The sequence below is a fragment of the Eurypyga helias genome, unplaced genomic scaffold (assembly GCF_000690775.1).
Source record: "Eurypyga helias isolate BGI_N326 unplaced genomic scaffold, ASM69077v1 scaffold5654, whole genome shotgun sequence".
Lineage (NCBI taxonomy): Eukaryota > Metazoa > Chordata > Aves > Eurypygiformes > Eurypygidae > Eurypyga > Eurypyga helias.
Genome location: NW_010246695.1, coordinates 1 through 15049, shown reverse-complemented (window position 1 = coordinate 15049; position 15049 = coordinate 1). Strand labels below are relative to the sequence as shown.

The following is a 15049-nucleotide window of genomic DNA, read 5'->3' as shown; positions in this document are numbered from 1 at the left end:
GTCTGTGGGAGGGAGGTTGCACGAGATGATCTTTCAAGGTCCTTCCCAACCCAAAGCATCCTATGACTCTATGATTTTCAGTCACTGAGCAAGCCACGGTCAACCAGTCAATCACACCATAAAACTTTGTCTCGTAGGCGACAGAGATGCTTTCTCCATGTGCCCAACCAGGAGCAAAGACTTCCCACCTCCCCCGGTTTCTGTCTGACCCCTCCTTACCTTCATAGCAGTCCCGCACTGTGCCAAAGTAAACATAGTACTGGTCATTGGTGAAGAACAGGAGACTGAGCCAGGAGTCGAAGGCGTAAATGGGCACAATGAAGAGGATCCGAACAATGTAGCGCTGTTCGTTTGGGCAGCTATAGCAGCGAAGATGCATGTAGATCTGAGAGGATGGAGAGGGGAGACCAGCATCAGCGGTGTACGGAATAGAGAGGAGAAAGTGGAACTGGAGAGTCAACTGGACCAGGAAAAACACTCAGTAAATCACCCCTTGATTGCCTCCAGCAGCTGCAAGGTGGTAAGCATCCAAGAAAAAAAAAAATCACCACTCTCTTACAGCATCCATACAGCATCTCTTAGTTGGCAGAGAGCGGGAAGGAGGAACAAAAAGGAAGCGGAGGCATTTCTAACCTATTTTCTTATAGGGAATTAACCTACTGTTATTATTATCACCTTGCCTATATTCTTTTGTTCCTACTTCTTTCCCTGGTTATCAATCCCATTTTCCTGCTGTCCTGTTTTAAGTACCCAAGATTCATAACACCGCAGGCTGCTTTTCTCTGAAGAGGGATGGTGCCCACACTTCAGCGCTCGCTGGTTGTAAACACTCTCGCTCTCTCGGCAGTTTCGGATGATCGAGACTTTCACCTGAAGCCACCTAAGGGAGCCCTTCACAGCACTGCCAAGAGCTCATAAGTCACAGCCCACCTGCTCGCACAGTGCCGCTCTGCACATCGGGCACAGCGCAGCCATGAGGCGTCAGCCATCAAGCGAGCACCGAGCTCGTGCACCGTGCCCCACGCAGCCAGGCCACTTGTTTTGTCCGACGGTCTGCACGCATGCCAATCCCCCTAAGTCACTGGCCAAGGGGACCGCAACGTCCCCACCCTACCCACTCCCACCGCTCACGGTTCGTTAGCCACCATTAAATCCCACGCCCAAGACGCTTTTCCACGGGATACCCACCTCCTGGGAAAGGTAATGACCACAGGCATACCCTGCAGATGAGCACCGCTCCTGTAATGCCCTAATAACATGGCCAGAGCTTTGGCACGAGCGGCAGATGCGCCCTGTCGGCCACGGAGCTGGCAGAGGGCACGTTCTCCAGAGGCAAGGCCTCCGTACAGCAACCCTCATCAAGCTGCTGCCCCAACCGCTGGGATTAGTAACAGCTAGTTTATTACAGAAGTGCCTCAAGACTGACCGATTTTGCTGCCTGAAGAGGCCCAAGCGTTTGTCTGACACCTCACCCTGCATTTCAGGGTGCTGTGAGGGTTTTCCAAGGTCTCACAAAGCATACATCGATGCTCCTGCCTTTCCCTCGTAAGGGAAAGCTGTCTGTTGCTCATCTCTCCCTGCCTCTCGGCCAGATCTGCTCAAAATCAACTGAAGGGCTCAAAACACTTCTCTCTCCTCTCCCTGTCCCACGAGGAGCTCACAAAAGCCTCATTTCCTGAGGACAGCAGGTTGAAAATAAACTGACAAACCTTGGGGATATTTTTTCCTTGTGACAATCCCAGTGACACACCTCACCCAGCACAGGGACAGCTGACACAGGAGTTCAGATGACTCTAAGCTTTGCCCTTGAGATGTCACAAGAGCCCTGCGATCCGTGTGCCTACGAAAGCGCAGGAACTGCTGCCTGCTGACAGGACAAACGGCATTTCAGCCAACAGCATCTCTCTGGCACTGACCTCCACTGGTTTCTTCGGAGAAGGGCATTAATGCCTAACCAAGCAACGCTATACTGCAGAGGAAAGGCATCTTCCTGCCCTCGGTAGGCCACCAGTTTGTGCTCTGAAACAGAAGGATCTGTGGCACTTGTAATTGTTACCCAAGCTGGTGAAACTGCAGGTGTCACTCTTATTCATCAGTGACTAACCCATTTTTGAACTTCACTAGCCCCTGTAACTCCATCAATAGGCTGTAGTTTTCTAGATCCTAGTCATCACTCTGGAATTTACAGACCAACAGGTACAAAACACAGGTTGATAAATAACTGGGCTTGCGTCTCCCCACTGTGCTTTTCAGTTCACATGACAACCGCGTGAAAGAGAGGCAGAGAACAGGATGCAGGGTTTGACTTGTTCTGGCTCCCAGGACACCTGCCCCAGAAAGAGGGGAGGGGAGCAAAATTAAACATTTCCTGCTACTCCTTTCCGCAGCAGAGTTCAGCCTGTGGAATCCACTGGCACAGGAGATCAAAGGAGGTATGTCAACCAACAGATGTGTCAGCTGTTAGCTAAACCATCCTGCTCAATAACAAAAATGGCTAGATTCAGCTGCAAGACCTGGGAAAGGCTGGCTGGAGATGACACACCTTTCTGCAAACACTCGAGAGATGGACAAATACACCTGCTGGTTTTAAAGAGCTTGCTTCCTCTCGATTCACACCACGGAAACGGTCTGAACCTGGGCAGAAAAAGGCCTTCATACAGAAGCTGCCACCTTGATCAGCACAGATAATATGTTAGACCCCAGAGAAGAGGTCCTGGCACCGCTCTGGAATCTGCAAACCCCCATCACACAGCTGCATCTGGCAGAGCTATGCCAGGGGATCATATGTGTTCCTCCAGGCGGGGAAAAGAAAAGGACAAGAGGTACGAGTGGCAGGTTTTTACCTGATGGCAGGTGATGAGCAAAGCTGTCCATACAAAGAAACCTGAGATGGCCTGAGCGGCGGTGGTCATGAGGAATATTGGCTGCTCCACCGCTGTAGGGCTGCCATCCTCTGGCATCCAGGAGAAGTTGGGAGCCACAGCTGGAGTGGTGGCAGCTGACCCCAGTCTGGGGGCTGCAGTGACATCAGTCATCACTATCATGGTGCCCTGTGGTGCGAGGTTCCAGTTGGGATTGCTGAAGAGCCGCTCACCAGCCAAGACCTGTCAAGGAAGAGAACCAGAAAGCAATTGAACCCAGATGAAAGGACCCAGGAGCCTGACAGTAACAGGTCTTTGCATCTCTCACATGCTCTATCAACCGGACCCAGAGACGTCTGCCACTGCCACCCCTCGTGATACAATAGACCACGCGGTACTCGGGAACCTCCCTACCCCTCACAACACAGCCTCCCGGAGATCAGGAAACACTGCCACCACCATTGTTACCTACCACCCTTCTGCAACACAAACGTTCAAGATGAACACAGCATGCCACTGAGACCACAAGGAAGTATCCAAACCATCCACACCGGAAGATGACAGGCACACCTAAGTTAACAGCTCTGCTTTCCACAGAAGCACTGGCTATTCTGCCGTGTCCCAAAAGGCTAGAGTCTGAGTCTTCCAGTTTCATCTGGAAGGCAGCAGAACAAGCAGCAGCAGGCAACAAGAACACACACCACAGTGTTACTGTGCAGCAAGAGAGAAAGAGCAGCATTTTTCTTCCTCCAGTGAGCAATCCCCACCTCTCCTAATGCCACTCCGAAAGCCACACAAAGCACCTCCATTGGAAGGCCGTGCTCTGAAAGCTCTCCTCGCTACAGAGTATGAAAATGACTCTTTTATCAAAAAATTGTACAACATGGTACACTCGGCCAGCCTGTCATTAATTCCATTAACTTAGCACTGTTTTCTACGTGATGTGAATTTAACCTGATTGGCTTTTAAAAGCCAGTTGACCCACGCAAACACACACAGAACGGAAGAACATGCAAGATTTCAAAGCAGCACGACCCTTGGCCATTTCCTGCAGGAAAAGCTATTTGCTTTCAATGGAACAAATTCTTGAAGGGCTAAGATCTAAAGCAGCTATTATTTCCAATTTGGTTGTAAGCAGGCTCTAATGTGACCTCTGGATCGGAGGAAGATAATCCACTTAAACCAAGATCACAAGCAGGCAGCTATTGGTTCTACCCACCAGAAGAGCCGCTTCTGATGTGGCTGTCATCAAGACACAGTTATCAAGGGGAACAGCATAACGCTGCCTGCTTTTGATCACCTCCTCACAGTTTTTGGGATACCCTTTCCGTAAAAACACAAGACGTAGCTCTGACGCAGGTCTTTCAGATCAGCAGACGGAAAGGGCTTTAGAAAGGCCAATGACCCATCGCCACAGTTTAGACCGGCAGCAGGGAAGGACACGTCTGTCACTTACTGACAGGTCACAGCAGAACGTGAAGGAGAACATCCAACCGCTCCAGCCCTGCACTGCTCCAGCCTTGCTTCACCTGACGCCACAGCACAAATTGGGGAACGGGCACCCAGTAAAAACAGAGGGGCAAATCACTGCCACGCGCAGACTAAGGTGTGCAAACGGCCCCTCCAGCACACGCTTTTCCAAACAAACGCTTGCACCAGCGACACGCAGCACTCTGAAACGCCATGCTCTACCTCGTTGCTGCTTTCTTCCAAACACAAATACAAATCCTGGAAAATACTCAGGTTTGTTTGAGCAGATATTATCTTACTACAGAGGGAGCTGCACACCTGTTATGGTTTAATCTACAAAATAATCATCAAACTTGGCTTTCCTCTGTTCCATCTAGTCATCCTTTTCTCAAAATATCCCTGCTCTGAGTTACAGCTTTCCATAACTGCACATGCTGAAGAGCAATTCCTTCCCAATCCTGATCAGTACAGGAAATATAACTGCTAAGTTTTGAGCTTCAAACACACACATATACATTACATTATCTATACAATATCTAAAATTTTGGAGAGATGAAGGCAGGATGGAGATGTCACGAAGTAGCAAGTTTTTTTATTGCTTTGAGAAGAATGGGATTTCTATCTGAGTGACTTCTGAAGTGACCAAATGCTCACAGTGCTGAGAGTGCTTCCACTGAGCTCACAAAGGGCACATCTAAAATGAAATCAGAGCAGAGGCACCTGTGGTTAACCTAGCTCTAAATAAAGTCCAGCCAGCTGTGATCCTGCACATCCCAGTGTGCTTTGGGAGCTATGCAAGAGAGGAAGCTGCTAAGCCCTTCCTAAAGTTCACGGGGGAGAGGATCTCTACTGCAGACCACCAGTGGCAGGAGGGACAGGACCTGGAGCTCCACGCTCCAGCTCAAACCACACTGACCCCAGCTCAGTGCCAGTAGCGTCAGCAGAACTGAAGATGCGAAGGGGAATTCCTCTGCTTCTCTGCACTCCTTTTAGAAGAAGCTGAATCAGCAAGAAATGATCAACAAGCATTTTGACGTGACAAGGGTGACGTATTCAGAAGCAAGGACACATGCAAGTTCAAGTTGTATATGTAACCTTAACGCTGCCCCCTGGTGATTATACATCAATTGCAATTAATTACATGATTACACATCATTCTCCACTTAATCCCCTTTAATTCACATAGTCATTGAAACTCATAACTCTTTCCAGCACTGTGTTCTGAAAGAAAATATACAAGCTTTCTTAACCAGGGCTCCACTTCTCTTTTCCTACCCCAAATCCCAATCCACCTCACCCATGAGCATCCCCCTGTTCCCCAGGGTTGCCCCTGAGGAGAACTTTTTTTTTTAATTGGTCGATACTTTTTCTCTTTCCTAGTGAAACACCAAGGAACTCTGTACTCCCAAATCTGCAAAACTAACCTATACCTTCCAAATCATCCCTTCTCATCTCCTAAAGTCCCCTTGCCCCAGTGACAGGTACAAGCAGTGCACAAAGCTGTTATGAAAACTACTGTGTGCAAGAAGCTGAAGCTGTAAGAGCAATGCTGTAGTGTATTTAAGGAAGAGGCAACAGCACAGATGACTGGAGCCTTACCCAGGTGAGCAGACTTCAGCTCGTTCACTACCACCAGCTCAGAGTCTGCTAGCTCCTCCTCTGCCTTCTTAAAGAGCATCACAAGGGCAGGCTACAGCGACTTTCTCAATAGGCCTTGTTTCCAAGATGCCTCTTCCCCGCTGTGCAACGGGACACAAGGCTGGCACATGATCAGAACAGGCTTTCAGCAGAGGCGGTACCTGGGAGCACATCAGAGCAAACACGCTGCTTTGACAAGCTACGCATCGAGCACGCTGGGGTAAGCGGCTCCCCTCTTACCCAATAGGGTGAAACGTGTTTGATACTGGTGTCTTGGACACCCACCCCCGCCACAGCCCATGCCACAGCCACCACACACCTTCCCACTTCCTCTCGCGCTCAGGGAAAAAAGGTCCTTTCCAACAGCCCTAAGGCCATTTCATATTCACCTCGATTTTCTCTACCCCGCCACTCCTCTGCCCGTACAGTCCCCAGCTCTGCGAGGCACCAAACCACGAGGAAGGCACTCGACATGACCACATGGCAAATCAGGGGCATTTAGAAACCCGAATTACTGATGCGATACAAACCAATCTACCGCATAATAAATTGTGAAGAGTTCCTTACTCTTCTGCCACATCCTGTTCTCTCTGTCCATCTCCTTCACCTCCACCACACTGCTTCCATTTCAAGGGAGAGTAAAGTTACTTGCACACTTACTTTCCCTCCCTGGAGGGCTCTCCTAAATATATCAAAGGAAAACATTTCAACACTTCTAGGTTTCACTCTTGAAGCTTTCCCCAACTCCAACTGACTACCTTGCTCCACCCGGAGGTGGCCTGCAACATAGCACAGCCCAAAGAGAACCAGAAGGGATGGCCAGGAAAAGCACCAAACTTTGGAGGACACACACACACAGGTACTGTGGGCAAACACACAGGGCTTACATGTATTTCAGGATGGCTACAGGAAACTTGGATCAGCTGGTAGGATTCCTGTGCATGGGCTACAGGAGCTTTGGGTCTGCGTGAGGTCTGTACCAACGACCCCAAATGTGCAAGGCAGAGACGATAGCCCCATCCCCAGTGAGCCGTTACGTGTCCCTGCCCAGCTGCAATCACAAGTTACGCACATCGGAGCAAGACAAGACCATGTACTGCCACGCATTAGCTTACACACCAACCTAGTACCAGCTTAAACCTACCCAACAGACCTTCTGAAAGCACTACAGGACTATCAGGGTCTGCTCTCAGTGCAAGGAGGAGAAAAGGAAATAAAGCAAAATGTGCTATTTATATCAGGAGAAGTATCCCGATAAAAACCTAGAGATGCAAACCACTGTTACGCAGATTCTTGACAGGGAAGGGGCTCCAACCTGCACGGGGACCAGTCCTGTTAGAGATTCCACACCGGCAGAACATTAGCGAGGATGAGTCCACAAGGCCTGCATCCACAGAAAAACAGCAATGCTGTAATTCTCGATCAGGAGCAGATTGCCATTCCTGTATCTTTTGGAAACAGAGGCCTTCTGTCTCTAGCATTAACATGGCAGAATACAAACTCAGAATAGTAAACAGGGAAGTGGCACAAGTGAAAACAAAAAACATTTTTGGCTTGCTTAAAGGCATGGAAAATGTTACCAACAAGGATGAACTATTTCTAAATAAAAGATAAACAAACATAAATACGTAAACCCCATGTCTGACACAACAGAAGTGGCGTAAGAGGTGGGAAGAAGTGTTCAAGCTCCGTCCTGCAGTTCCTAGGGCTACTTCTGAACACGTACTCAAACCACAGAGCCTCGTAAAGGAGGAGCGGGCTGCCTGCCCCGAACCTGGCCCACTTCCCTGGGCTGCTGGTGACAGCGTGCTCGCTTTGCCCCGATGTCGGCACGAAAGGAACCCCAAACAACCCGACTCCAAAGCCATTCTCTGCCCTCTGCAAACACAATCTGTGTTTTTAAAACAGATCATCTCCTCCGAGACTAAAAGTATTTCATTTCTAAACCGCTGAGCGAGCAAAGAATGACACACAATGCTATCCCACGGAAGAGTCTTAACGGCTAAGCCTCCTTCTGCTGCACAAGGCACGACCCAACAAAGCATGCACGACCTGGCTGCAAGGTTCTCCTGGAAAGCCACGAGGCAAGAAACCGCTCCTCCTTAAAACCTACTCCACACTTGGTTTCAAAACATCCACCACGCTGAACTTTGTTTGTGTTAAGATACCACAAAACCATTTTCCACTCCCCTCCCAACTTCTTATTCCCCCAAGAGTCTCTACATTAAATTATGCTTATTCTGGACCCAAAAAGACCAATGCAGAAGTGCCATGTGGCAGGTGATTTAAAGTCTGAATTTTCTGCATCTATTAGGACACGAGCCAGAGTTTCACGTTAGAGAAATCAGGAGCTTTATGGCTTTCAGAATGTCCCTGTGACTTACGAGGAGTACAAAAACACATGACAAAAATGGTTCACGGTATATTTTAAACTATTTTAATTAAAAGAATGCCTACAACTGCCAACTGGGATCAACTCTTTCAATTGTGCTAGGAATATATTGCAAATTCATAATTGATTTCAGGTCTTTTCAACGCCCAAAGGTATGGCATCACCAGCTGATCTGGCAAAGTAAGAAAAGGAGGAGGTGGAGAGTCAGGACAAAACAACATTAACACTATAGAGTAAGAGAGTCAGTGGTGCAACTCAAACCATTGATACCAATAGAAGAAAATCAAATGCTTTTAAATTTATTACTTCTTAAATTGCTTTTGCTCTCTGGGGTCGCATGTAGTTTACTTAGCTATGAGACATGAAAAGGTCCCAACAGTGCATTTTGCATCTCCCCAGCAGCATTCCCAAAACGATCCGAGTTAAGTATGTGACCTGGCAGGCAATTTTTACGAGTGTACTCATTTACATTTTACTGTTCATGCTGGGACAAAGCTTTTCTAACGTCACATCAGCAACAGTCACCCCACAAGGCACACTCCATACACAGACACGCCACGCCGAGCACAGGCGAGCGATGCTATGCTCAGGGGCATTCAACAAGATCTACAAAACCAAGCAGTGATTGCAGCTACAGTGACCGTGCTTGGTATCAGCTAAACGCACTTCCCTCCCCGCACACCAAATTCAGATCCAAATGCAGCTCTTTGCGATGCTGTTCCTCCAGAGTAAGCAGTCTGAGCGCTGAAGAGATTTTGCCCCCGTCACAATTTTCAAAACAGCTGTCGGTAGTCAGTGAAAGGAGAAAAAAAAAGCGTCACGGGGGACACCAAGCCCGTCGCGTCGGCACGCGCGGAGCAGGAAGCCCATTAGCCTCAAAGCAGAAGGTAGGGGAGCCAGGCCCCGAGGAGGACCAAACCGCAGGGCAAGGTACGCGCCCACTAAGCCATATTCAAGAGATGATCCCACGTACACGTAAGAGCACACCACACACACGATTTAACCAAGAGCAAGGCCGTGCAACTTCTCTTCTCGGTTTAAGGAAATTAAACTCGGAGAACACCACCAAAAAAATCACCTCCCCTTGCAGCTCACACAGCCGCCTCCCATTCTGCTAATCCCCACACAGCCATCCAAAGCGGGAGCAGCTTCCCCTCCCCGTGCACCCATTTAAAAACTCAGGATTGACAATAAAACCCTTTTACCCCGAGCCACGCACTCTTCTTTCCAGAGTTTTTTTCTGCTCTATTAATTTCTGTTGTCTCGCTGTACTCACACAGCCCTCCTCCCCCCATCTCCTCCTCTTGGGTTTTTTTTGTGGACTGACCCACATTGTGATAGGTCAACATCCAACATCCAGTCCCTTTTTTGGAAGGGGACAGGAAAAAGGGACAAAGGGGGAGGGAGAGGAGGAGAAGGGACGTTCCCCAGTCTTCCGACCCCTCCTCTGAGAGCAGGATCAAGCACACTTGGACCACGTGCTGTGTCCCATTCCATATTCCCAGCAGCCCCACTCCACACAAACCAGTCAAGCCCTCTGCTCCCAGGTGAGAACACAGAAAGGCTACAAAGATGTTCTGCAACAGGTTTTTTGGGAAAGAGACAACAAGAAAAAGGATGTGCTGTAAACACTTGTGACCCACATGACAGAGGAAGTTTGCATTTCATTTGCCAAATCCTCGAGAACAAAGTCAAATCAGAGCTTATTTCACCACCACTTGCATTCATCCTTCCTCCCCTCCAAGTGCCAAGAGAGAGGAGACAACAGTTGTAAAGATGCCACAGGACACAGTTTCTCTAAGAAGGATCAGAAGTCAAACTCTACAGCAGGATAGAGTCAAACTCTACAGCCAATAAACTTGTGTCAGCCACCCAGAAAGGCAGTTTTGGGTTTTGGTTTTTTTTTTTAATATTGGAGCATACTTTTCCACACAGAATATAACATACATAATCTATCAGATCAGATCCATGCTTAAATTTAACAAGTAAATGTGCTGGAAGAAGCCAGACGCCTCATCACAAGCCTGGGCAACTGTGCAGTGATGCAGATGAGGGAGATGGCACATCCGACTTCCGATCACTCTCTGATGCGCATACGTAGCAGTGAGGAGCACAGCAGAAGTATAACAGTGATTCCCAACAAAGCATCCAAAGCCACTCACTATGAAGCCAATCTGTTATTGCTAAAATAACATCTGATCTGCTTATTTTTGTTTGTGGGTTTTGGTTGGTTTGTTTTTTAACTCTGGACATAAGACATACATCCTCTTGTCGATTCCCAAAAAATCACTGACTCCTAATCTCATTACTCTTGTTCAACTCTGGACCCCAATGCTTTTCTCCTACCCTGTTACTCCATCAAGAAAAATAAATATCCTACAGAGGCAGCCTTCTAAAAGCAGAATTTAGGAGCTTTGTTTTCCTGGACTGCTGCGAGAGGAGAGCTCCTCCCCACACCAAAACACCAAGCCCTAGAGACATCGGCATCACAGCTCGAGCCTAGACACAGCACTTCTCTTACTCAAAAGCTACCTCTGGAAGCTCACAGGCAGAGCACAATGCCTGGAGGAGGAAACCCTTCTCACCTTTGCTGGCTAAAGCACAGCAAGCAGGGACAGCATCAGCGGGAAAAACCTTGCCCGGCATCCTCTTCCGAAGGCTACTTAGACCACAGGAGTGGCTAGAAACTGCTCACCCTTTCCGATGGCATCGATGAGGTTTGCAGAGAAGTCATCAATGCTGTTCGAAGCTGACAGATGCCAACAGCTACTAAGACACAGTTCACAATGATTCTGACCCCCCCCATCCCAGGAGTCAGCAACAGCAACGCATTTTCTTGACAGAGAAAGGGGCACGCCAAGCATCTGCTCAAGAGGGTGTATGCTTAAAGACAAAACTTCACCCTGTTTTTTCCAGGCACACTAAGGTTAAATTACCCAGTTGGATAAAATTGCCCAAATGCGAATTTATAGGAGTAACTTCTAGCTTAAAGCTCTGCTGTACAACCAGTGCCATCACAAAGCCATTGGGACAGGAGAAAAAGTCTGAAAGTTGGGAGAATTTGGAGAGGGGTCACTCCTGGCTCCCACAGGGCAATTAGCTGCAAATAGCTTCACCCACCACTAACCAGCCTTTCCCAGCAAAACCAGGAAGGAGATGAGATGTGATGAGCCATGAAGACAAATTCGCTCACTTCTAATCTGACTCTTCAGGTGACCGGTTTGTCCAGGTTCGTTTTAAGTGACCTGGACAGTGGCACAGCTCCCTACGTTACTGCGGTCCCGGCTGTATCTGTGCTGGAGACGTCCAGGCAACCGCAGGCTCCCACACAATCGGCTTGGCAGCCTCCAGTAGCATCCATGTCATGTTCCGCAGCCCAGGGGAGGGAACAAGGGGCCAGCAAGGTCAGCTATTAAGGTATTACTTCATCTCATCTCCTTCTCCAAGTCTCATTGCTGCACTAGATGACACGCTGCAGTCCTTTTCTTTGCCGAACCGGAGAGACCTTTTTTTACCTCTTTGCCACAGGAGGCAGACGCACAACGTACCGAGGCAGGGAGGAACGCTTTTGGGTTAGACCGTGACACCATCTCTCTGTGCTCTTGGGTCACTCACCATCATACAACATCCTCAGACAGCTGATCCTTTCAGAATCATCGCATTCCCAGGCACTGTGACTGTAAGATAATAGCAGCAGTATTCCCACGTTTCAATCCAGAGACAGACTTGAGGGTGGGGGAGACAAATATCCAGGTATTCTATGGGTTAAAGGACATTCAACGCTGCAGGTAGAGCATGTACTTATTTCCCCTCTTTGGGTCTCCTGTGAATTATGCCCCTCGGGGGCTATGAAGACCCGTTCACACCCAGCCACAGAACAGTTCCTGGGCAGCTTGCCTGTGTTTTCCCTGGACACAGTCTGCTCTGTTGCTCTCCCAGGCATTTAACTTACTCCGTCACAGACAAAATCCCCGTGGTGGTTGAGATGATTTTTAAAGACTAGAGAGAACCTGGCTGTTAGTAAGCACTCCAGTCCCCTGCCTCCTCACAGAGGGGGAAGACTCTGAGGTGAGACTCCTGCAAGGTGGTTGCAGCTCACTGCTTCAACGGGCAGAATTTCACCTCCAAAGCCTCCTTTGAGGATTTCTGCTTTGGAATAATATCTGGTTGCTCTCCCCCAAAGCAGTCCATAAGGAAAAAAAAAAAAACCCCACACACACACCACACACACACCAAAAAAAAAAGAAAAGAACACCCCCAGAAAACCGTTTCAATAGGGCTTTGCCAGTCCAAGCTAAAATAACTGTAAAATATGACAGTGCTAAGTGTTTTAATCCATCTTACCACCATTTCAAACCGTTTCTAGAGTCCCAGGTGCTCTGGTAGGGCGTAGTGTCTTGGCAGGCAACTGCTCTTCCACCACAAGAAAGCAAACCCCAAAGAGTTTGGGAAGACGCAGGAACACCACACACACCGCTTCAAGCCAGCGGACGGGCAAGTCAGCACACAAGACCCCAACACGAAGCTATTCTCTACGACACCTCAATCTCCCAGGGCCACGATGAGTGCCATCAATCACAAGCTCTGAAACAGAGGAAAGCTGCTGCCCCCAGCCCTGGCAGTTCAACAACACGCAGCAGCTTTGTTCGGCAGACAGCTAGCAGCAGCCTTGTACCAGCAACGCTCTGCTGTTCAAAGGTTAAGTGCAATTTCTCTCTGAGGCTCTACTGTTCTCTTGATCCTGCAGACAGCCCAACCTGTACATTCACCGCTGCTTTATAACCCTGCTTTCCTCAATTTTAGCCTGAAAACACCGTGGAAACAAGTCACAGCAGCAACCCTTCGGAATCAACAAGTCTGATTTGCAACTTCATATTTTACCTCAACCTTCAATACTCTGAACAACGCCACACTGGTCTTTTGAAGCGGCTAGGACCAGATACCAAACATCTCCTGAGGAATTCACTGCTCCCACCAGCCACTGCTGCAAGAGCTCAGATAGCCTTTGAGCTGCTGGAAAAAGAAACAGGCACTTCTGCTAGAAGGAGCAGGCGAGAGCTCATCTCCATCGCTGCAAACATAAGCCAATTAAACACAGACCCAAAACAGGAGGGGACGAGGAATGACGGGTAAGTTCCATCACATGGAAATTAAAAGGTTGTTGTCTTAAGTCAAAACATGATTAGTAGATGTTTTAGTTAACTCAGCAGTAGGACTGGATAGAGAAAGGGACTAATATATTTAAGGGGGAAGGGGGAGGTATTTTAAAAGTTATTTTAATTACGAGTTGGGAAAAAAACTCGAACCTATCCTTCCTTTATCCACAAGAAGAAAAGGACCTAATCCCACAAGAGCAAACCACAAAAGCTCATCTCACAGCCTGCTAACAGGCAAACAAGCCAACAGAGAACAAGGCAGATTTCTAGCTGGATTCTGTCAAACTGTTAGAAACCAGCCAGCTCAGAACGCTTTCGTTATGCCAAACCAGCTCGCCACACTGAACTTTATTTTCTGACCAGCTTATGCATGTCTAAGAACCTTCCCCTCCCAACTGACACGTGTTCCAAGGAGACAGACAAAAGTACAAAAGCTGCCCGGAGTGACTGGGAGGCGTTCTTCCCCTTGCCCCGCGTTTCCAAACACCACCTCCGAACTGATTGCAGAGACCTGAGCAGAATGCAAAGAAAAAGATCTGCCCACACCACCGAACCAGTCAGAAATGCTGACTTCAGTAGCGGTGCTTTCCCAGTCATTTTACAGCAGGACGGAATCACTTCTGCTCCGGATGCAACCACCTGCTGCATACGTGCCACTTCAGGTTTACAGCACAGCCGTAATAACGATGGTATTAAGGACTTAAAAACTGCTCCACTAGACCCCAGCAGATTCAAAGCCCATTTCCCAGGGGATAATGGTGAAAAAAAGCCTAAAGTAGGCCTTTGTGGCATACCTTCACCATCAAAAAAGCTATCGTAAACCCCTATTGTTTAGTACTTACCCAAAATCCTAAAAGCATGACAGTTTACTTTTTCCAGAAGTACCACACAAGAACAAACCTCCAGTATTAGAAACCTGAATAATACAAACATTTCTGGAGAAATCTCTGGTCCCTTTCAGGGAGGCTGCTAAGAGACTCAAGGGTAACTTCCAGCAACACAAGTTCACTGGAACAGTTAACTATTGTGTTAAAAAAGCCAAGTCTTTGTTGGCGGAATGTACACTTTATTACATATTCATCAATTATTGTCTTTTTCTTGCAGGATAGGAAATAGACATTTCTATTCATCCCACTAGCCTTCGCTCTGTTATTGATTAATGCCTTTATTTTTCTCTTCAACAGAGGTAAACAGTCTTCTCCCTGGGGAAGCCTACATCTTCAATAATTACTCCGGCTCAAGCTCCGTATGTGGCAAGAACTGTCTTCCAACTTTCTGTAAGGAAGAACCAACTTCAGCATTTCCTCTAGATTTCCCACGCCTCCTCCTCCCACTCCTGACAGCTTTGTGGCATTCCTTCACAGAGCTGTCCCTGCAACCACTCCAGTCCCTTTCCTGGATCCGGATGTATCAGAACCCAGCCACACACGCGTTCTTCCAAAGCCTTCCCTTCCGCCACACGCTGCAGTTGCCAGGAGGGAATCAGCCCTCACGGAGCGATGTGAGACTTGAAGGCACCGCGGGCACCCAGC

The 15049-nt window shown here is 48.3% G+C and overlaps 1 protein-coding gene across 1 annotated transcript in view; it reads right to left on the bottom strand.

Moving 5' to 3' along the window:
* TMEM184B (transmembrane protein 184B) overlaps positions 1 to 3100 on the bottom strand; it is a 14335-nt gene extending 11235 nt beyond the window's left edge. Inside the window, exons 1-2 of the mRNA XM_010150479.1 lie at positions 2844 to 3100; positions 220 to 385 (exon numbers count right to left, since the gene is read on the bottom strand). Of these exons, the coding sequence (XP_010148781.1) occupies positions 220 to 385; positions 2844 to 3044 (367 nt within the window). The 5' untranslated portion in view covers positions 3045 to 3100. The remainder of the gene's footprint in view (positions 1 to 219; positions 386 to 2843) is intronic.
* Positions 3101 to 15049: the final 11949 nt, after the last annotated feature.